The 24,302-nt window shown below is 45.0% G+C and overlaps 1 protein-coding gene across 1 annotated transcript in view; it reads left to right on the forward strand.

Moving 5' to 3' along the window:
- The window catches only part of LOC145361418 (B-cell linker protein-like), a 51,924-nt gene that overhangs the window by 2,781 nt on the left and 24,841 nt on the right, over positions 1 to 24,302 (forward strand). The window contains exons 2-6 of the mRNA XM_080217151.1: positions 15,670 to 15,701; positions 16,482 to 16,525; positions 17,936 to 17,973; positions 22,227 to 22,329; positions 23,450 to 23,523. Coding sequence (XP_080073277.1) covers positions 15,670 to 15,701; positions 16,482 to 16,525; positions 17,936 to 17,973; positions 22,227 to 22,329; positions 23,450 to 23,523 — 291 coding nt within the window. The remainder of the gene's footprint in view (positions 1 to 15,669; positions 15,702 to 16,481; positions 16,526 to 17,935; positions 17,974 to 22,226; positions 22,330 to 23,449; positions 23,524 to 24,302) is intronic.

Below are 24,302 nucleotides of genomic sequence, written 5' to 3' on the forward strand. Positions count from 1 at the left end.
CCAATTGCCTAAGCTATGGCATTCCCTCTCTGAACCTCTTTTTTCACCTTTTAAGACTCTCCTTAAAACTAACTTATTTGGTCAAGGTGTTGTTCATACCTCATACCTCTTTATGTCTCCATGTTAAATTTTGTTTGATAATGTTCCAGTGATGTGCTTGGGCTGTTCCAATACTTTAAAGGTGCTATATGAAGACAATTGTTTTTGGGAGACAAGAAGTGCCTTTAGATAAATTTTTAGTGCATTTGGATCATTGATACCTGAACATACCTGCTTGGTGAAACTTGAGTCAAACCTTGTGCACTCCAAAGGATTCTAAACAGTAAAATACAGTATTGGCTCTCATAAGGTTTTTTAACACTTCAGCTATCTAGGATGTAGTGTGTAAAATACTTTAAATTTAACGGAATAATTTAGTGCAAGAGAATCTTTATTTTGTTACAGTAATGCTGTTCGTGTTCATAGCGATGTTGTTACTGAAGGTATTTTCTCCTCTCTCCCTGTGCTGTCAGTGCACTGTGCCTGAACCTCAGTTCAGAAGCTGTGGCCGTTCTGAAATTGACCAGCATTTGAAATTGCTGTTGACAAAATCCTAACTCCAGATAACTACCCAACTCTTTTGGAAGGTATTTGGTACTTCAACATAATCTGAACCCAAAGGCAGCACTGAGAGAATTCAATGCCACGCCATGTTGGGGTGCATCCACGGTAATTTTGAATCACAAATAAGAATTGATAATAGTAGTGGAAAGACACCCATTGTGCTGTGCTCAGCACACAGATTTATCTCATGCTTAGCTGTAAAGATGCATTGACAGAAGACACAGAAACTTGGGCAAAGATTTACTGTTTAAGATTTGTCCCTTGAAGGCTTTTGTGGAAAAGATCAGCTGTTTATTATTGTCAACAGTACAGTTTGGAATGAGGTGACAGACCAGTATCTAAATGATAATGTGTCCAGCTCAGTATCACGATGAGTTTGTGCATCTCAATTAATTGTGAATGAACTGCGTGCAGTTGTATCCAAATAAGTATCCTCCTTATACCTACAACCCTCTGAATTCCCTGTCTTCATCCAATTCCAACCTTTTTTGCATCCTTGACTTCCATCACATCACCATAATGGCTCTGCCTTCAGTTGCTAAATCTCAAGACCTGGAACTGCCTCCAGCTCTCCTGATCGTGTTGAACACTGTCATGCTCAGGAACAAAAGAATGCATAAGGTAAAATAACAAAGAATCGAAATGTATTTGTTGGAGAAGATTCCAGAATATTAAGTGGACAGACAGCAATTTCTCTCAACATCACTGTGGATGGGATTTTACAAGATTTTTTCTGACTGTCCAGCTAGCATGAAAATGGGAGAATTGCTGATCCATAGTTAGCGCGATTCGTACCTGCGTCCACACAGATGCCCACTTTACCAATGCCCAAAAACGGCTGCGATCCAAACCACGCCTGAAAGGAGTGCAACAGCAATTTAAATGTATTTGCATGCATTTAAATTGAATTAATTGGCGGCCTGCCCAACTTTACCAGTACTTCCCTCTTTACCATTGTGTTCACCCTTTCACCCTTCCAGATTCAGCACAAAACAGACATGCTCGGCAAAGCTCTATTTCGGGCACTCCGGCTTCTGAAGAGGTAAGTTCAGAGCTTCCAACGGCTCTTTGACTCAGGTTGGTGATTGCGGGGGGAGGGAGGGAGGCAGGCCCAATCATTCTCTAGTGATAGGGAGGGAGGAGGGAGGCCCGATCATTCTCTCATGCTGGGGTCGGGGGGGCAGTGGTAGCGGGGAGGGAGGCGAGATCGCTCTCTGGTGGCGAGGGAGGGAGGCCAGATGACTTTCTGGCTGGGGAGTGGAGGAGGGAGACCAGAATATTCTCTGGTGGGGGGGAGGGGGCCCGATTGCTCTCTGGTGGGGGGGGGGCAGTTTGGCAGGGGGAAGAGGGCCAGATGGATCTCTGGTGTGGGAAAGGGGAACTGCTGCCACTCGGTGCGGGGGAAGCGGGGCAGAGGATCATGATCGGTCTGGGTAGTGGAAGAGATGGGTGGATAAGGGGGACAGTTATGTTTTGGGGGTGGAGTGATGTCTGTGGCGGCCATTGCTCCCACTTTTTGTTCCCGGGCCGCTTTATTTGTTTTTTGCATCCCAGGAGCGATGTGACAAGGGCACGCACGATTTTCAATTTTTTTTTACTGCTGTCGAAGGCTCCAATTGGAGCTGCAGCATTTCAGGCTTGATAAGCCCCGCCCACAGTGCAATTCAGATCTGCAATTTTTTTCAGGCTAAGTGCGTATGGGGGCACCTGAGAGCAGGTTTCTAAGTTGGATCTGAATTACGTCCAGATTCAGCACTTGGAATCAAAATGGTAAAATCGGGCCCTTAGTCTCTGAAAATATTGGCCAGTATGTTTCAGCTGCTCGAAACAGTGGTGATGTGGGTATGCTGGCGTTGGACTGGCGTAAACACAGTAAAAAGTCTGACAACACCAGGTTTTAGTCCAACCTATTTATTTGATAATATACTCACTAGCTTTCGGGGTTACCCCCTTCGTCAGGTGAAACAGTGGGCCAGGCCTTACAGCCTGCAGCTCAGATTCGAGCCACAAGCTCCAAATACACAGAAAAAGCTCCAAAAAAGCAGCTCTCCTGACAGAACACCCTCGGGACAGATACAGCCTCTCCCTTCCCCCATGAAACACCCCCCCGCAACAACATTACTGACCCACCTACCCCTGATCCTCTAGCACATGGCCCCTCATCAACACCCAACTGCCGCCCACCCCTCTCCCTGACTCTGATGGCTGATTAACATGATCGTCTCTTTCTCCCCTGTCCCCGACCACAGAGGCACAAATTTCCCCCATCTCTCTTCCATCAGCATACCTGCAAGTGCTGATTTGGCTTCCTCTTCATGGTAACAAGGCAAACTACTTTAAACTCGCTGAAGTGCTCTAACGGGCAAACTGCCTGCAGCTGATCTGCCCTAATAAGGGACAACTCCACAAAAATCCCAAGGATGAACAGACAGGCACACAGTGCAGAAGAAATGGCCTCCAGGAAGACAGCTTCCCAGTTTTCAGATGCGGACCTGGCCAGGCAGGGAGGGACACCCTCTTCTCCCAGCTGTATGCCATCCCAGAGGAAGTGATGGAAATGCAACCTGGGAGGAGGTGGCAGCAGCGCTGGCATCTCCACATCATGACTACTATCGATACAGCATATGTTACTGTCAGGGCACTGGTCAGAGAACTGGGAAGCAGTGTTGCAAGAAACTGAATGACGTCATCTGGGCAGAAAGGGTGAGTGTTGAATCCCAGCTAGCATCTTTCCCCTAAATGACCCCCAGCACCCTGTATGCCTTCAGCCCCTGATCCCCAAAGCACCTCCCTCCCACCCAAGAGTATCACAACCCTTGCCCTCTGAGGGCCACCCCCTGAAAGCCTGCAGGACTTGTGTCATTAGATTTTACATGGCTGCTTTTGTCCCCACAAGACAAGAATACCCATAATTGCCAGGAGAGGGCAAAGACAGGGGGCGGTGTGCCTGAGATCTGGGTCCTCGCTCTCTTTTGAGAAGCAGGCACTGGAGCTTGCAGGAGGAGGGCATGTGGACCATCAGCAAAGCATGATTGGTCTGCAGCACCGTAGTGAGCACCTGTTAATCCTCCACTTGTTGGAGAAACCTCAAGTAAGTTGCATGCAACTCAGATTCCTCTCCCTCCCTTTCACTTAACCTTGTGTGTCCTGTGTTGCAAGAAGGGACCCCAATGTGCTCACGCTATCTGGAATCACGGCCCCGACCGCTGCTTCTGCTCATCCTGCCCCTGACAACTCAGAGGACTCCTCAGAGAAAGCGGATGAAGGGACTTCTGAGGCCGGCACCAGTTTTGTGTCTGCTTCCACCTCACAATTCACCATCATAGAAACTCTCACATCAGTGGCTCAAGTTTGTGGTGAGGCATCTGGGTCACTCCCTGGTGTGCATCACACATCCGCTGATGTACATCGTTGGAGGAGTGAATGTCTGAGGCCCCGCACATGGCGGGACGTGCAAGAGGCAAGGACTCAGCTGGATTTAGGTTACATGCGAGGCCTTTGTGATCACTTCTCCCTCAGTTGCTGGAAACGCAGCAACTGAGCAGGGGGTGCTGACAGAAACAATGGACTGACTGCGAGGCTGTTGGGAGGAGTCCCAAAGCTTTCAGGGGGACCAGCTATTTCCTGTCTTGCATGGTTCATCAGTGGCAGGTTCCAAACAATGGCCACTAAAGAGTTCCAGAGGGCCATGGCCCAGTCATAGCAGAGGGCCTCAACATGCTTCTTGAGGTACTGTAGCCCATGGCGGAGAGGTTCAAGATCTTGCAGGAGACTCAGCAGGACACTATTGTGGCCCGTTCACAGGGGTCATGGCTGAGGGGCTGCAGAGCTTGCAGGATACCCAGTGGAAACAGTGCCATGAAACAATGGGCTGCTGCAGCAGCCCTTGAGAACATGGCCCAGTGACAGAGGGCTGAGAGGCTGCAGAGTGCTGCCCAGTCTCAGAGGGCACTTGCTGCTGCCATTGACAGGTAGCTCCTGACTCAGGTGGCCATTGCAAAGGGCTCGACCACCATGGTTGGTACATGATTAGTCCTCCAGGACAAAGTGATGCCAGAGCTTCTGCAGAAGCACCACCACGCCATGGAGTGAGCCAGGGGCCTACAGTAACCCTGAGAGGGGGAGGAGGAAGGTCTTGGGTCCATGCAGGGGCCTTCCACCCAGGAGACTGTGGCTGTGACTACACCTCCTGACTCCCCCCTTCCTGACACCGGGGCATCTCAGAGGCAGCGGGATGAGGAGGGCTATATAAGGTTAAGAAGTTGTAGCAGCAAAAGGTGGCATGGGTGAAGGGCAACACAAGGTAGATATAATATTTAGGCACTTTAAAATCTCATGTTCACATGTTTTTATATTATCAATCATTTGGAAAACACTCCTAGGGGATGAAGGGGGCAATGGAACTCACATGCGGCAACACAGGCTCCTGGTGACCCTGGTAATCAGGGCCGCCCTTGCATGCCTGATTCTTGCTTCTGCCAGCCCTCCAGAGCCTGAGTGGGATAGGTTGTCATCCTCCTCCTCCTGTGTGACCTCCTCCCAGCGACACCTAGCTGGTCGGCCTCCACGTCCTCCTCCTCCTCCTCCAAAAGAAGGTCTCCTCGCTGCTGCGCTAGGTTGCATAGGGCACAGTACATCCCGCAATGCAAGACGATATCAAGGGACTATATTGAAGGCTCCCACCAGAGCAGTCCAGGCACCTGAACCACATTTTGAGGAGCCCTATGCACTGCTCCACCATTGAATGGATGGTAACGTGGGTCTCCTTTCATTGGCTCTCCACACCAGTCTTAGGCTTCCACACAGGCGACATCAGCCAAGTCCAAAGCGGGTATCCCATGTCCCCCATGAGCCCACTCTTCACTCTGGGCTCCTCCTCAAAGACCTCTGGGATATCCAAATTCCTCAATATGAAGCTATCATGCACGCTGGCATGGTATCTAGTGCAGGCATGGTATCTAGTGCAGACATGCATAATGTTCAGCTGATGGTGCCACACCAATTGAATGGAAGTCCTTTCTGTTCATTAATCTTCCTGGATTCTTCACTGGGGCCTTGAGGGCAACTTGGGTGCAGTCTCTTGTCCCCTGCACATTTGGCATCCTGCAGCCTGGGCTTTCTGTTGGGCCTGGTCCAGGTCAAATATAATATACTGGCCAGCCAGTGCACACAGGATATCCATGACTCCCTTGACACACTTATGGATGGATGGTCAGGAAATGCCACAAAGGTCTCTACTGCCGGTCTGCAAGGACCTGATGGCGTAAAGGTTAAAGGCAGCTATCACTTTCACAGCCCCGTCGGGGAGAATGACGGCCACGTCTTGCCTCTGGCAGCCTCTACTCCTGTGAGTGATAAGGCCTGGGCCTCCTCTGCCTGCAATTCCTCTGCCCCTCCTCCTCAACTCCAGCAGCAACCAAACCAACAACAAGATCAATGGGTTGCATTGCAAAAGCCATCTCATCAATCTGAAGATGGGGGGAGGGGGACAGAATTTGAGGAAGGGGAGAGACAAATGGAAAGGCTAAAGATCTCTGCTCACCCCAGCTCAGAAACACACACTACCCATTCTCCCACAAAGGTCCCCAGCAACACAGCACCCGCCATTCCCTCCCATAGCCCCCCAACAGAACAGCCCCCCATTACACCTCCCCCGCCACAAACACCAAGAGCCCATGTGGTAGTGACTACAGACACTGCTACTTGACAAGTCCTGAGGCTGCAGCACTGCCACATCAAAGAGTTTCCAGCACATCCCCCCACCTGCAAAAGTGCTTCCTGCTGCCTGCGCGAGGTCCCAGGAAGCATCCCTAAGACCCAACGTCATGCTAAAACCCGGGTCTATGCTGAGAATCCAAAGTTGGACTCCAAGATTAACAACAGCACCCTCAGTCCCCAAACACTCACAGGCCCCCCCAATCCAAATCACAACATGTCCGCCACAAAACAACCCCCTCTGCGCAGCACGGAACAGTGTGAATGCACAGACTTACTTCCTCGCTCACCCTCACTGATCAAATGCCAGAATCCAACTTTTATTGAGGAAGTGTTTTCCAGATCAATCTTAAAGACCAGTAAGCTGGAACAATTGGGAGTGAAACTCACGAATGGCATTATGATGAATGCAAGAACATGTAAGTTGACGTCTTGCCCATTTTAGGCCGGGCTCCCAATTGTGCCAATTTTTTTTCTGTGGTAAGATGAGAATGGGCATGAAAATGGGCTCCATTCCAGCGAGCTGCTTTATCCGGATTTTCCTGCTGCAAAACAGAGCAATGAGGTTGTAATATTCTGCCCTATCAGTCCCTGACGATTTGTTGCCTCCTGAGTCCAGGGTAAAGGGCACTGCCTGGCCCTGTCCCCAGCCACCCGGGTCTTCAATGGCATCCGATCCCACCAACAAGGCCAACATTTGTGGTCCCGTTGGTGGGGACCATCTGTGATTTTCATTGGTGAGGGCGAGGGAGTGAAAGGAAGTGAGCCTGGACAATAGAGAAGGTGCAGAATATTTTGCCAGTGAAGACATGGACCAGAGGTTCCAGTACATGTTGGTAACAATGATATAGAGAGCGGATTCTTAAGTCTTATCATCGGATTTGCAGGAGCCAGAGGGAGAAAGCTTAAAAGATAGGACCTCAGAAGTAGTTGAGCGCAATCTTCCCAAAAAATTCTAAGTCTTGAATGGGTAAGAAAATGCAGAGCGCAGACTTTAATCTCGCCAGTGAAGCCAGCTGCTGAGCTCTCGGGGTGCAAAGCACCCCAATCTCCCACTGTACCGGGAGATCACCTGTTACTGCCCCCAAAACTCCCTCTCATCTCCCCCATGGACATGCCCTGATCACTCCCTGTGCCAGTGTCATCCGAAGTTCCTCCTTCTGCTTCCCTCCATCATGCTGCACCCTTCTCAAACTCTGTCCCCTCTTGCCCTGCCCCCTTGGCTTTGCCATGCCAGATGGGCAATGCCAGGGTGCCAGGTGGGCACTGCTAGGCTGGTATTGCTGCAAGGGCACTGCCTGACCCTACTCCCAGCACCAGGGGCTTCAAAGGCCTCTTGTCTGGCCAGCAAGTCCATCACTTGTGGTCCCGTTGGTGGGGACCATCTGTGATTCTCACTGGTGAAGACCTCACCAACAAGGGAGTTAAGGTCAGTGAACCTGGACAATAGAGTCCAGGACGCCTTGATGACATGTAAATCATGTCATTAATATTGAAATCAGCCTGATTTCGCTAGCAATACAATGCTGGCAAGATTGGGAGAAGTGAGAAACCTGGCATGAACCTGATTTTTTTTTGCCTCTCATCCTCTTTTAACTGCTCGCCACATCAGTGCCCATTATGTCTGGATTACTCCCAATGGCATGTGCTAGGGAGAGTAGAAATAAGAAGATTGATGAGTGGCTTGAGGTATAATGCAGCAGGGCGCGCTTAAGATTTTTGGTACACTGGGACCAGTCATGGCAGGAAACATCTATTCAAAAGGAGAGGTTGTACCTGAATAGAACTGCAAACAATGGATTTGTGGCAAGGCACTGTAGTGCAGTTTTGGAAGGTTTAAAGTAAAGAGGCTGGGGAATTGAACCAACATACAGAATTAAAAAAGAGGAATAAGATTCTGTTATGAATACGCAATTTCATGATTCATAAACTATATTTATAGTTGCTTGACAGTAGAGAACTTGACTATTGCTGAAAAAAGAGATGCTGTTGAAGCTTTTCATCTTGCACTCATCTGGACAAATTCACAAGAATACCAATTACAAAGGGAACACCAATTCATATTGTATAAGAAGAAAGTGCTCATTGGTTGGCAGATGGACTATGACGGAGGCTAGCATCTGGGAATAGGTAATTGCCTAAAGTCCCAGTTGAGAGGGGAAGGAAAATATAAATAGATATCAATGTCAACTGGGCTACTTTACAAAATTATCGCTTTTGTTTTTAAAAATTAGACAAGGCTTTCCCCTGACTAGTCATGACTCATACCAGAGGAATTTCAAATCTTCAGACAAACCAGCTGAGTCTCAGAGAAAAGGTGCTAAAACCTGGTGCAGCACAAAGCTTCTTTGCATTTCTAAAGAATTCTGGCCACCACAGATGCTGCATCTCCAAGGACAAAGGTAATCTTAATATCCAATGTGGCGCTCATGGCCTGACAATTACCTGCTTTAAAATACAATGAGTTCCAACCAGTGCCTCATTAGACAACCCGAAACCAGACTGTCACATGACAGAGGCTTGAGCTGTCTGAATTCCTTTAATTAATAAGAAGTTGGACCTTATCTTCTGTCACTGTTTGGCCTCCAAAGAGAATAGGAACTACAGGCAGCAGCCTGTGTATGCCTACCGTCTTAGCATGGAGTAGGTCGCAGCAGATGCTGTCCAAGTATAGTTGCCTGACCCTCATCTGCACCGTGAACTACTGGAACATTGAAACTGGTGTCTTCAAGACTAATTCAACTATATGTGCCTTCTTCCCTACTGGAGGTCCTCACTCCCAGAAAGATGAATCACCCTGCCACAGTCAATCAACATATCCCCTGAAGAAACAATCCATTAAATTTTCAATTCATGTAAAACTCCAAGTTGTATTAGAACATAAGAACATAAGAAATAGGAGCAGGAGTAGGCCATCTAGCCCCTCGAGCCTGCCCCGCCATTCAATAAGATCATGGCTGATCTGTTGTGTCTCAGTTCCACATTCCCGCCCTCTCCCCATAACCCTTAATCCCCTTGCCTATCAAAAACTTATCAACCCGCGTCTTAAAAATATTGAGCGAGGCAGCCTCCACCACTTCAATGGGCAGAGAATTCCAGAGATTCACCTCCCTTTGAGTGAAGAAGTTCCTCCTCATCTCCGTTCTAAACCATCCCCCCTTTATTCTGAGGCTGTGCCCTCCAGTCCTACTGTCCTTTCTGAGCGGGAAGAGCCTCTCCACCTCTATCCTATCCATCCCATTCAACATCTTATACATCTCAATGAGATCTCCCCTCATTCTTCTAAACTCTAACGAGTACAAGCCTAGTTTATTCAGCCTCTCCTCATAGTTCAACCCCCTCAACTCCGGAATCAGCCTAGTAAACCTCCTCTGCACTCCCTCCAAGGCCAAAATATCCTTGCGTAAGTGCGGCGACCAAAACTGCACACAGTACTCCAGCTGCGGCCTCACCAGTGCCCGATACAGCTGCAGCAAGACCTCCCTACTTTTATATTCAATCCCCCTCGCTATGAAGGCCAGCATCCCATTCGCCTTCCTGACCACCTGCTGCACCTGCAGGCTGGGTTTTTGCGACTCATGCACAAGGACCCCGAGGTCCCTCTGCACTGTCGCATGCTGCAGTTTTTCGCCACGTAAGAAATAGTCCTTCCTACCATTATTCCTACCAAAGTGGACCACCTCGCACTTGCCAACATTAAATTCCATTTGCCAGTTCCTGGCCCATTCGCCCAGCCTACCTAGATCCTTCTGCAGACTCTCCACACCCTCCGCACAATTTGCCCTTCCACCAATCTTGGTGTCATCAGCAAATTTCGACACCATACACTCGGTTCCCTCCTCCAGGTCATCTATATAAATGGTGAATAGCTGAGGCCCCAGCACCGAGCCCTGGGGCACTCCACTAGTCACCAACCGCCAATCCGAATAGCACCCATTGACCCCGACTCTCTGCCCCCTATTTGACTGCCAATCCTCTATCCACACTAACACCCTACCCCCAACACCATGTCTGGGCCTGTCCCTCTTTCTTTCCCTTATCTCTTTTATTCTATGAATGCACCAAGGAGCAGACATTGTGAAACCCATTTCCTGCATTTTGTGTGTGTGTGAAATCAACCAACATTTTGATTTTATCTCATCTCAAGTTTTTTGTGTGAGTTATTCATAGAGGATTGAAACACTTCAAATTTAAGGGTTAAGGAAAACATGCCACCACTTATGAAGTGGGGGGAATCAAAACTCAAAAAGCACCTTTCTGTTCACAGAGGAGAAATTAGGGCTGTTTAAATTAATACCCTTCCTATCAGTAACATAAGCTGTTAGTTAATATTCAAACCAGGCAGGTCAACTTTGATTGGTCAAGGCATTGCCCTGGGTGATGAACCGGGGATTGGCTGCCCTCCAAGCTTTTGATTAGTTGTAAAATAGGCATAATGTGTGGACCTGATCTTTCTGTTTACAAAAGACAGGACCTCATGCGAATATGTAGCATCCAGCTTGCATAAGTGAGCCATATTATGAGCTCCACTGACAATCTTAAATTGGTTATCAGTGAGATTCCTAGCACATGAAGAATTGTCCGGCAAGTTCAGTCCAAACGCAGAATCCCATCGAATGTTGGGCTCTAAGTTTTGAGTTATGCAGCACAAGGTGGTTGGGTATAGTCAGTGCTTTGTCTTTTACAAACAGCCAAAGGGATGTCCTGTTTGATTTGATCTGATTACATAGACACATTTGATCGAATTGCACATAAAGGGGAAATTGTGCTTCACCATTTCACCTTTATATGTAATTACTTAATAGGATTTTGGTTTCAAATGAATCCTGATCATCTCAGCTGGTTGACACACATTTTCCACAGAATCCGAGATACAAACTTGTTTTCCCAACTGTCAACTTGGCAATTCTGTACCTGCATTTTTGTCATGCACATTAGCCATCTTCTCTTGCAGTTTTAAACATTGCTCTATAGTTTCTGAAAGAGCAGAATGGGTAAGAATGGATAAATTGATACACAACTTTGCCAAACATGAGCTCTGTTGGCGATAGAACATTTGAACTTCAAGGTGTCGCTCTCAGGTGTAACATTGCAACGTATAGATCTTGATTGATCTATCTACAGTTGAGAATTATAGCGATTTTACTATGTGAATCATTCATTCAGCTCAGTATTAAATTGAAGGTAATGAGGAGAAGAAGTACTATGATTGATACTCTACTTCTCACACATATCCTGGTATGCTTTACGAATAAATTGTCATTGTTCCTCATGATTTCTATAGGTGCACCAAATAAACTGAAAATAGTGCTTCGAGTATATCAACAGTTCATAGAATCATAGAAACCCCACAGTGCAGAAAGAGGCCACTGGGCCAATCAAGTCTACACTGACCACAGTCTCACCCAGGCCCTCCCCCCACATCCCTAGATATTTACCCGTTAATCCCGCCAACCTATGCATCTCAGGACATGAAGGGCATTTTTTTTTTAGCATGGCCAATCGACCTAATCCACGTATCTTTAGACAATGGGAGGAAACCGGTGCACCTGAAGGAAACCCACGCAGACACGAGGAGAATGTGCAAACTCCACACAAACAGTGACCCAAGCCAGGAATTGAATCCAAGTCCCTGGAGCTGTGAAGCAGCACTGCTAACCACTGTGCTACCGTGCCACCCACTATGTTGTGCTTAACATATTGTGCAATTGTCGAATAATGGGGTATTTCATAAAATCGTCAACAATGATGAAGAAGCCAGTGCCATGGACATGAGAAAGGTTGGATACGATTTTGGACTTAGGATGGATCGGAACTAGTGTTTCTTTGTACTAACTTGGCATATCCTCTTGATGTGTCTCACACTTCTTGAGGATGACTTCAATGTCATTGTTCATATCCAGGCAATAGAACTCTCTTGCTCGTGTTCTTTTCAAGCGTATGTCCATGTGTGCGTGACAAAGTTGTTGAAGAATATTAGGTCGCAAAGATTCTGGTATGATGACCTGCCTTTAAAATTGACGCCCTGGGAAATGCTAAGTATGTAACACTGAGGCTAGAATGGTCTCATGCGTTTATGGATATGCTGACTTGAATCAGGCCATCCTTCTAAGATGACTTCCCATTGCTTCTGTAATATTGGTTCTTGTGCTGTTTTTGTCTTGTGGTTAATGGCATTTGTGTTGAGTAAAATCAATTGACAGACTTGCGTTCTCTTGCAAGTGTAATGTTGTAGTCTCTTGAAACTGCCAATTTTGTCCAAACATTCTGAATATTTCAATGTTAGATTATAAACTAAGGTGTAAGGAGTCATTTCACAGGTTGATCTGCATGTGATGCATGACGAACTTCTGACTCTGTAAGAAAAACATCAACAGCCACTTGGAGAGGTTTGAGTAAATTAAAGAGAATCTGCAAGAATGTTTCAAACAGATCATGTTTGACTCATTCAATTGAATTTTGTAACAAAGTCACAGAGAAGATTGATGCAGGGAAAACACTGAATGTTACCTTTATGGATTTTAAGAAAGCCTTTGACAAAGACTCACAAAAGTTCTGTGAGCGAGATTTGGTCTCATGAAATAGGAGTTTCAGTGTCAGCTTGGACAAAAATTTGGCTAAAGGATAGAAAACAGCAAGTCATGCTGAATGGTTGTTTTTCAAACTGGAGGAGAGAATACCGTAATGTTCCCCAAGATGCAGAGCTAGATCCTTGAGTTTATTAATAAATGTATTTGACATGGATGTTGGAATACAAAGTAAAATTCAAAACATTGCTAATGGTTGTAAATGTGGAGATGTGGCTGACAGGGACATGATGCAATACAACCACGAGAGGACACAGGTTTACAGAATGGACAAACATAAGAACATAACATAAGAACATAAGAAACAGGAGCAGGAGTAGGCCATCTAGCCCTTCGAGCCTGCCCCGCCATTCAATAAGATCATGGCTGATCTGTCGTGGCTCAGTTCCACTTTCCCGCCCTCTCCCCATAACCCTTAATCCCCCTGCCCATCAAAAACCCATCAACCCGCCTCTTAAAAATATTTAGCGAGGCAGCCTCCACCACTTCAACGGGCAGAGAATTCCAGAGATTCACCACCCTTTGAGTGAAGAAGTTCCTCAACTCCGTTCTAAACCGCCCCCCCCTTTATCTTGAGGCTGTGCCCCCTCGTCCTACTGTCCTTCCTGAGCGGGAAGAGTCTCTCCACCTCTATCCTATCCATCCCATTCATCATCTTATACGTCTCAATGAGATCTCCCCTCATTCTTCTAAACTCTAACGAGTACAAGCCTAGTTTATTCAGCCTCTCCTCATAGCTCAACCCCCTCAACTCCGGTAGCAGCCTAGTAAACCTCCTCTGCACTCCCTCCAAGGCCAAAATATCTTTGCGCAGGTGCGGCGCCCAAAACTGCACACAGTACTCCAGCTGCGGCCTCACCAATGCCCTATACAGCTGCAGCAAGACCTCCCCACTTTTATATTCAATCCCCCTCGCTACGAAGGCCAGCAACCCATTCGCCTTCCTGACCACCTGCTGCACCTGCAAGCTGGGTTTTTGCGACTCATGCACAAGGACCCCGAGGTCCCTCTGCACCGTTGCCTGCTGCAGTTTTTCACCATGTAAGTAATAGTCCTTCCTACCATTATTCCTACCAAAGTGGACCACCTCACACTTGCCAACATTAAATTCCATTTGCCATTTCAGGCAGGAGGGAAAAGCGGGGGGCGTAGCTCTGCTGATTAAGGATAGCATCAAGGTGGTAGCAAGGGATGATATTGGAGCCAAGGAGCAGAACATGGAATCGTTGTGGGTGGAGATTAGGAACAGCAAAGGGAGGAAGACGCTGGTGGGTGTCGTCTATAGGCCCCCGAATAATAATATGGAGGTGGGGTGGGCTGTTAACGCGCAAATAAGTGCGGCGTGCAGGAATGGGACGGCCGTAGTTATGGGGGATTTCAATCTGCATATTGATTGGTTGACCCATGTTGGACGCAGTGGGCTCGAGGAGGAGTTCTTGGAATGCTGCCGGGATAGTTTCCTGGAACAGTGTGTGTTGGAGCCGACGAAGGGAGCGAGCTATCTTGGATCTGGTGCTATGTAATGAGGCAGGTAGAATTAGGGACCTTGCGGTGAAGGATCCTCTTGGGGAGAGTGATCATTGTATGGTGGAGTTCCTGGTGCAGATGGAGGAGGAGAAAGTGGGTTCCCAGACACGCGTACTTTGTTTGAATAGAGGGGAGTACGGTAGGATGAGAGAAGAATTGGCAAATGTTGACTGGGGGAGCGCGTTGGAGGGAGGGTCTGCTGAGGAGCAGTGGAGGATCTTTAAGGAGATCTTTCTTGGTGCTCAGCGGAAATTTATTCCGAAGGTCAAAAAGGACCGTAGGAGGAGAGGTAATTAGCCGTGGATAACGAAGGAGGTGAAAGAAAGTGTTAAATTAAAAGCGGAGGAATTTAGAGTAGCTAAGAGTAGTGGGCGAGAAGAGGATTGGGAGAGGTTTAAATGTCAACAAAGATTGACAAAGAAGTTGATAAACATGAAACAGGTGGAAGTTCATCCAGGGAAATGGGATGCATTTTGTCAGAAGGAATAGGAAGAGGGAATGTAGATGCAAAGCACAGACCTGAAAGTACAAAAGTGATAAACGTGTCTGGAGGGGGAATCCGGTGTATAGATCTTGGAATGTAGCAAGCCACTTTGAAAAAGCAGTTGACAGAGCATATGGAATCTTAGGCTTCATCAATAAAGGTACGAAGCACAAAATGCTCATGAAACAGGAGGCCTGTTAAGTCTCTGGTCAGGCCACAAGTAGAGTATTGCAAGTCAGTTCTGGTCACCATACTTCAGGAAGGATGTAAAAGACCTTGAAAGAATACAGAGGAGATTTTTCAGAATGGTACCAGGGATGATAGGTTTTCGATATAAGGTTAAGTTAAGCTGGAAAAAAGGAGTTTGAAGGAAGATTTGATCGAGCACACAGATAACATCAGACTTAGATCAGGAAGACAAAGAAAGGCTATTCACATCATCTGATGATACAAGAACTAAGGAACAGCTTGAAGGGTGAGAGTTGCGGGAGCACTGTGAGTGAGAATTCTTTTCCTCGGCGAGTATTAATGACTTGGAATCATTGCCTGTGAGAGTGTTGGAAATAGAGATGATGAATAATTTCAAAAGGAAATTATGCGCATTTGAATGAATTAAACTTACACGGTAATGAGAATAGGGTGGGGTAATGGTAAAATTGTTCAGCAGAGAACATCATGAGCTTGACTGGTTGAATTGCCTTCTTCTCTGCTCCAATGACACCAAGAGTTTAATTATTTCTCTTCTCTTCTCAGAATGTCACTAAACCTCGGAATTTGAAAAATACGTGAGTATAATATTATCTAATATATGGAATCTTATTTTGTTGTGTGGGTGGGTTACTGGTATCATCACGAAAACATGATTTGAAGGTGCAGCAAATTGATGAGAAATACATAACCCATAGTTACAACAAACATGAGACACAACCATTTCAACAAACATTTGGTGAGGTAATTTCGACTTTGAGTGATAGTGTGAATTGAACAATATTGGATCAGCCGCTCATTATGTACCTTTCATGATTTTCATTTCCATTAGCTGAAAATTACTCCCGATGTTAAACCTGTTGGTCTAATTTACAGTAAACCAGGATATGCTGGAAATATATAGCAGGACAATCACAGAATCAGATACCACATTTTGAGTGGAATGTAGCTGACAATGCAAAATTGAGAACCAAGACAATGTTCTGTGGCAGACTTGGCAAAATAGCCAAGCAACTCCAACCGGTATTGCAACATTCCTGCATACATTTGGAGGTTTCAGCCTTAATTCGTGAGAACCTGCACATAAATTATCTAAGAGACAAGTGTCCCTATGGGAGGAAACATGCATTCTACATCAGGCAAAAATCAGGATGATTTGATGATTCTTAAGCAGAATGATATTCTTCTATGAACAGGTATATTAAGGCACATATGTGACCAAAACAATTACCAATTTGCTGAACTCGGAGTAGCAGATACATCATACTCGGCTCAGTCATTTCTACTGATTACTCTTTTGAAGGACATTATATCATGACAAATAGCTTGTACTATAAATATTCTCTTATTCCCTGCAGGCCTAATCTTCCACCTCCACTGCCAACCCGACCCAAAAAACCTAGTAAGCGAATGGAGATATTCTTTTTCTCTGCTTTTTCTTTTTATGATCACAAAGAAGGAGTTAAAGTTTTCAGAAAATTGATGTTCAGTTCTTGATGAGAGAATGAATGAAGAAAATGAGAGCAAAGCCATTGACAACAATGTGCAATGGGCTTCCCTGGTTGGTTTGCAATCACCTGCATTTCATTTGGGTCAACTGGGTGTTTTCATTTGCTTCCCTGCATGTTGCCTCTTTGAGCCTTCATGTTCAAAGGTGATAAAGTCTAGAATGACAAAAGGCCATTCATCCAGTTGGTCTTTTCAAAGGCTCTGCCACATGATCAGAATGGCAAACAAACAGCAGATTGGCCTTGGTTGTTAAACACAACTGAAAAGCACAAAAGAAAATCACCACCGAATATAATTACATTCCTGTGAACATGTAGATCACATTCTTAGGAACAGCATTGTCTCAGGATTCTGCCTACGTATTTGCCTGGAGTTTCTGCCATAAGTTTCTCTGGTGAGAGAATCACGGAACACCCATACCCCACCTTGAGAAATGGAATAAATAGCTGAAATCACCAGTTGCCAGCTTTTCTCCAGGGTTGTATTCTAAGTCATGAAGAATTTTAACAGAGGGAAGAGGTGAATCTGTTTGTAGTGGTATGGGTTGGTAACTAGAGTCTTTGAAAATATCAACCAAATGAATGGCCTTTTCTCATTCTTGACTTTATTATCTTCCAACATAGATTTAAGGCAGTTGTCAAAAGGTATTGTATCATTTTCTAATTTTATACTTAAATCATGAGACACTGAGAGAACCTACAAAGTTCCTTCGCCTGTGACTTCAGCTGATAGAAATGAGATTTTGCACACTGCCTTCTTGATTCAAACCTCAGGCATTCTCCAGAACTGCTGCCAAACTTTTTGACTGAAACCTTGCTTGTTCCGTTTGGACAGAGATTTCTGTCAATCTTCTGAAAAGTTACACTTAATCCTGATACGCTTCAAGTAATATGCAAAGCAGGGTACATTTAATTTTAACTTTGTACCACATGTAAATTTATGCTTTCTTTAACAGCTTCCACAATTAAATTTCTTTCTTGAACTGGAAAAATGCAGTGAGCCTGAGTTTGTCAAATCCTGGATCACAGCTGTTAAGATGAATGAACAGATCAAACCGAGAACTTTTTACACTGTGCACGGGAAGCTTTAGTCATTGATAGGTTAACACACACACATTGGCTTTTGAAGCGCAACGTGCATTCTCTGTTATGTTATTTCTCTGTACTTCAAAGTATCTTTTCTATACTGTTAATTGTCGTCGGTTCCTAAGTGATGTTAAGGTTGTTGTTGGATGGAAGTTTGTTATTTTATCGCCCTTTTTAGTTTCTTCTTTAATATCTATCATATTTCATTTTGATAACAGATTACCAAGATGAGCCAAAGTGGTGTGAGAATGAATTAGTAAGTACAAGAGTCAGATTTCCTCTCCTGGTTATTAACCCTGGAAAAATGTAAATTTGTAGTTTAACAAAACAACTACATGAAGTATGTTCCATCCCTTCATGTGTCATTCCTTCCCTCTCTATTTGCTAGCTTCCCTGGCTCCAACAACCCACCACAAGCTCTTTCACAAGCTCAGGCCATCCCAAAGCATCTCAGTCAATGAAGTGCTTTTAAAATGCTGTCACTGTTGTAACATCAATAATACAGAAGCCAGATAGTGCACAGCAATCTCTCACAAATACCGGTGAAATAAATTGCCAGGTGTATTTGAGTGGTCATGTTTGAGAGATAAATATTGGCCAGGACACCTGAAAAATCCCCAGTCCTTCTGAGAACATTGCCACAGGATCTCTTACATCTTCAAAAGAGCGTACACAGCCTCAGTTTAACATAATATTCCCACAGTACTGCAATTCAGTAGATCACATGCTCAAGTCTCCAGAGTGCTTGACCTCACACCTTTCTAATTCAGAGATTCTTGCTGGGAGGGAAACATGGGGCAGTGACATGGTGTGAGATAAAGTAGAACATTAACTCCAAGGGCATGGTCTTAAGAAAAAAATTCTAAGTGCCAAATCAGCAAGACTTCTTTTCTGGGCAAGTTTGAAAATGCAATCTTATGCACTTGGTGCAACAAAAGTGCCAGAATGTGATTCTTGCCAGCAGGGGTGATGGTGAAGCCTGAACTCGCGGGGGAAGCCAGCTGCTGGGCTCCAGGGGTCATTGCGCAGGCACTCCATTCTTCTTGTGTACTGGGGGATCTCCTGCTACATCGGGCACCTCTCAGCCCTTCACATACATCAGGGACCCCGCATGCCGATTGCCCCCAGTGCCAGTCTCCAACCACCCAATTTATCAACCACCCCTCCCACTCTCCGATTGCTCCTTCTGCAGAATTCCCTCCCTCCCACCCCAGTTGCCACCACGTCTGGAGAGTTTCCTCCCTCCGTCTCTGATCACCACCCCAGCAGAGTTACCCCTTCCCTCTCACGCTGGCAGATTTCCCATTCTGGGACATCCTGTGGTCATGTAATGAATAAACGCAGATTTTTAGTTTTCATGCTGCTAAATTAATTTCTTGGCAAAACATTCTGCAGAATTTCTCCTTGACCCTCTTCTGAAGGCAACTGAGAAAAGCTCAGGAATAATATATAAACTGCTAAACTCCATTGTTTATTCCTAATCATATGCATTGGATACTTGACAATGGACAACTTGACAATGGGGGCACGGTGGCAGAATATTAACACTGCTGCCTCACAGTGCCAGTGGCCCAGGTTTGATTCTAGCCTCAGGTGATTTTCTGTGTGGAGTTTGCATGTTCTCCCCATATCTGCGTGGATTTCCACTGCGTGCTCTGGTTTCCTTCCACAATCGGAAAGAAGTGCTGGTTTGGTGCATTGACCCAAACAGGTGTAGGAGTGTGGTGACGAGGAGAATTTCACAGCGAAGTGTTAATGTAAAGCCTTACTTGTGACTAATAAATAAACATTAACTTAACAGAACTCTAAAGCAGGAAACCTTCAGTAATTGGTGATCTCTTTCTTGGTCCAGTACCTTTCATCTTCATTTTGCGCAAATATTCATCCAGGTCTTGTTGTGTAGTAGTTACTTTGTAGTGTTAATTGACACATTAACTGGTATATTTTGAAGCTGTTTTCATCAGATCAGCATTTCAATCTGTCTAAATTGCCAATGGCTTTTGATAAAAGGACATGAAATAAGTACTACACATAGGTGTTAGGGGTGAAGTTCTGATTACTATTCAAAATCTCCCTACTTCTTACATGTTTGCAAGTTCTGATCACTGCTAAAACTTTCCCTACTTCTTACATGTTTGCTTTACATTCAGAAAATTTGAATATCCATTGAAATACTCTCATGTGGTTGGAACAGTGGAGTACATACACAAGTTGTAAATTACCTCAGAGAATATTATTATTTTTGCAGTGAACTGAACAAAGGGTTTTGAATGTGGAGCTGATTAAACATAGATGATAACCAAATTGCCAGTTGCTGTAGGCAGTAAACATGACATCGGAGATGATGCAACAGAATCAAAAGGGTGCAACCATCTTATACTATGGCCCTGGTGCACAGATCCATAACTCAACTGAGATTCTGTGTGCTGCTACAGACAGGGAATACGAACTTGTGAGACAATTTTGTTTTCCTTATTAGCAAAATTATCAGCAATACTCACTGACACCATGGACTGATGGTGCTACCATTTTCTTCTGTTATAAAAGAATTTAAAAACAAACAGAACTTTAAAATTGAGGCATTGCTTTAACAGGGAGACCAGTGTAGGTCAGTGAGCACAAGGATTATAGTGAACAACACTGATTTAAGTCAGGACACAGGCAACAGACTTTCTGGATGACTTCATGTCATGTACTTCTGAAATCAAGTAAGATTGAGAAAACAAGGAAATAACCAAGATGAGTGTTGGGGGAGGAAGCAGGTGGAAGATGGAGAACAGGGCTGAACAGGGATGGAGAGGGTGAGGAAGGGTCAGTAAACTACAGATACAGAAATGGAGAGGGGAAGAATGGAGAATGGGAGAGAGTAAGAGTATTGATGGTGGACTGTGGAAGAATAAAGTTTATTTATTAGTCACAATAAGGCTTCCATTAACACTGCAATGAAGTTACTGTGAAATTCCCCGAGTTGCCACATTCCGGCACCTGTTTGGATCAATGCACCTCACCAGCACGTCTTTCAGAATGTGGGAGGAAACCCACGCAGACACAGGAAGATCATGAAAATTCCACACATACAGTGACCCAAGCTGGGAATTGAACCAGGTTTCTGGTGCTGTGAAGCAGCAGTGCTGATCACTGTGCGATGTGCTGGTAAGAGCTAAGGGGTTGGGAAAAAAGAGGAGCAGTGAAACTGATTCACTGATTTAGATACAGGGAAGAGGAAAAAGAGTAAGATATAAGGGAAGAAGAGAGAAAGCATGATGTGGAAGGTCACAGGAGGAAAGGGAACAAAGATAGAAGAAAAAGAAGAGAGAAGAAAATAAGAGGAGAAAATGCTGTTGGACATGTAAGGTCTTGGTGAGGGGAAGGGAAGGCAATGTGAGGGGGAGAAAAGGGAAGAGGCAGGTGGAAGAAGGAAATAGACGGGGAGGAGATGAGGGGAAGATATGGAGGTAGAGGCAAGAGAAGGAGGTGTGGAAAAGGCCGCCTCAGCAGGGCTGGGTTTGAGCTCCGAATTTTCTCTTTGTTCTGGTGGCGGGTACTCGTTAGAGTTTAGAAGGCTGAAAGGGGATCTTATCGAGACTTACAAGAGAATGAAGGGGCGAGACACGGTAGAGGTAGAGAGATTCTTTCCGCTTAGAAAGGTAAACAGAGGGCATAGCCTCAAAATAAGGTGGGGGGGGCAAGTTTAGAATGGAGTTGAGAAGGAGCTTCTTTGTTCAAAGGGTGGTGAATCTCTGGAATTCTCTGCCCATTGAAGTGGTGGAGGCTACCTCGTTGGATATGTTTAAGTCATGGGGAGATAGATTTCTAATACACAAGGGAATTAAGGGTTATGGGGAGAAAGCGGGGAAGTGGAACTGATCCACTTCAGATCAGCCATGATGTTATTGAATGGTGGAGCAGGCTCGAAGAGCTCGATGACCTACTCCTGCTCCTATTTCTTATGTTCTTATGTATCTCAGTGGGGATTACGGGAGGTTGCTGATGCTCCATTGGCTCTAAGAGGGAGCAGATTTTTGTCTCAGCGGAAGTGTCAGGGTGGAATTGGCTACTGACAAATTTTTTTGCGCAGTGTGTGAAGAAGGAGTACTTGGATAGATCTTTCAACTGCCACTGAAGGCTCCTGGTGAATCTGACCTGGACTCTCACTCGAGCTTATTAGTTTATATTTTAGCTTTTTGGGGAAGATGGGGTCAGTCACATGTACTGTTGCATGTGTGCATATTTTGCTGCCTTTTGTGGGTCTGGAGATAGTTTAGTTACCCTTTAAAATAATGTCAGCTGTGGTATAAATTGAGAATTCAATTCCCAGTCCTGACATTTGAGTACGTAACCGAGGTTGATACTGTACACAATACTGAAGGAGTGCTGCACTGCTGCAGTTGCTGTCTTTTGGATGAATTAAATCGTGACCTATTTTTCCCTTGCAGTGGAATAATTGAAATTGTTACTATGATAAGATGGAAAGGAAATTAATGAGAACTGTGTTGTATTTCATTGCAGAACAATGGATCTGAGGATGAGGATACCTATGAAGCACCCCCAACTGAACGTCCTCTGAGAACTACTACTACAACTGAACTTAGCAATAATAATGATTACATAGGTAAAGCTGAAGAATTGCACCCATATGTGGTAGAATTTGCAGCAGAGATAAAATTATTCCAATATTTCTGTCATCATGTGATGTGAATTAAGATGTGGAGAGGCTGGTATTGCAGTGGGGTAAGCACAGTAAGAAGTCTCACAATACGAGGTTAAAGTCCAACAGGTTTATTTGGTAGCACAAGCCACAAGTTTTCAGAATGCTGCCCCTTCATCAGGTGAGTGGGAGTCATGTTCACAAACAGGGCATATGAAGGCCCACAAACTCAATTCACAAGATAATGGTTGGAATGCAAATCTTTGCAAGTAATCAAGTCTTAAAGGTACAGACAATGTGAGTGGAGAGAGGGTTAAGCACAGGTTTAAGAGATATGTATTGTCTCCAGACAGGACACTTAGTGAGATTTTGCAAGCTCAGGCAAGTCGTGGGGGTTACAGATAGTGAACCCAAGATCCCAGTTGAGGCTGTTCTCATGTGTGTGGAAATTGGCTACCAGTTTCTGCTCAGCGTTTCTGCGTCGTTATGTGTCGTAAAGGCCGCCTTGGAAAACACTTACCCTCAGATCAGAGGCCGAATGCCCATGACTGCTGAATGCCCATGAATACCCGTCTCCTTGGTTGAGCATAGGACTTATCCAGCCAACTCCAAAAATTTTAGAGCCTACCGTGATTTGCATCTTAATTGTTCAAAAGCCTATTTTGTTTTAGCAAGTCCTTGTCTTTGTATTTTTACTTTGCACAGAAGATCAAACTGTATTTATTGAATGAGTTACCAAGATGGCTTCCCCAACCTAATTAATGATATTAAGAACTAGACTACAGGCAATCTGATTGATCCAGCACTTTCCGCCATCACTGATTTTAGTGTAAAATGCTGCATATTTGTCCCTTCACTTCCAGGCTGTCATAGTTCACAGTGACATAAGTCACTTGGTCATTGATACACATAGTGGAAGCCACCACAAGGATATCAGTGCGAGTGAGAATCAACTAATTGCTCTGCGATGAAACTTGAAAAAAATTAAGCAGTTCTATTTCAACAGAATTTTGTCTTATGCTCAAAAATCACACCATTCACCTGAAATATGCTTTGAATCATTGTAAAGTATTTCTTGTTTCAGAGAAACCAATCTCAGCCAAGCCGTCTGTAGCTGTATCCAAGCCAAGACCTATGATGTTAGAACACCTCTCAAAGGTATGTGAAAACAATCAACATGTAACTTTGCATTTTTGGGGACCGTAGCTTGAATTTTAAGAACATCGCCCACTGCTGCCCTCACCCCCACCTGCCACCCTCCTGCCACCAAGCTCGCCACAGGGGAGAACATTAAATCCAACCCACTGTTCCTCATTAGAAAATGTTTCATACGACAGTCATAGATGAGGTACATGATAAATATTCACAATTCTGTGCTCTGAGTCAATTCTTAGTTTGTACTTTAGACATTTTGCTGTAGAGGCATAAAAATTAGCCTCAGTATTTCTCAGTTAGGAAAATTAGCCAGGCATCCTGCTCCTTATTAGTATCAAGTTACTCCAAGTGGAGTGTTTGTGTGCCTGCAGTCCAAAAGACATGCTGGTTAGGTGCATTAGCCATGCTAAATTTGCCCCCTGTTTCCCCAAACAGACGCTGGTATGTGATGACTAGGGGATTTTCACAGTAACTTCATTGCTGTGTTTATGCAAGCCTGATTTGTGCCACTAATAAATAAACTTAATTAAAGATTCTATGATTAGCTGCCTTGTTTGGACCTCAGTTCAGCTTCATACCCGCTGTGCTATTCACCACCAAAATGACTTATTTCCATCTCTGTGAAACCACCCACCTCTGTCCTAAACTTCCCTCACCACCCAACTATGAGGAACCAGGACAAAGTAGATATGAAGAAACAGTTCTCTTTGGCAGAAGGTATAAGAACCAGGGAACATCAATTTAAGATGGTCAGCAAATTAAGCAATGGTGACCTGAGGAAA

Source organism: Carcharhinus amblyrhynchos, chromosome 34 (genome assembly GCF_965287045.1).
Source record: "Carcharhinus amblyrhynchos chromosome 34, sCarAmb.v2.hapA, whole genome shotgun sequence".
Classification (NCBI taxonomy): domain Eukaryota; kingdom Metazoa; phylum Chordata; class Chondrichthyes; order Carcharhiniformes; family Carcharhinidae; genus Carcharhinus; species Carcharhinus amblyrhynchos.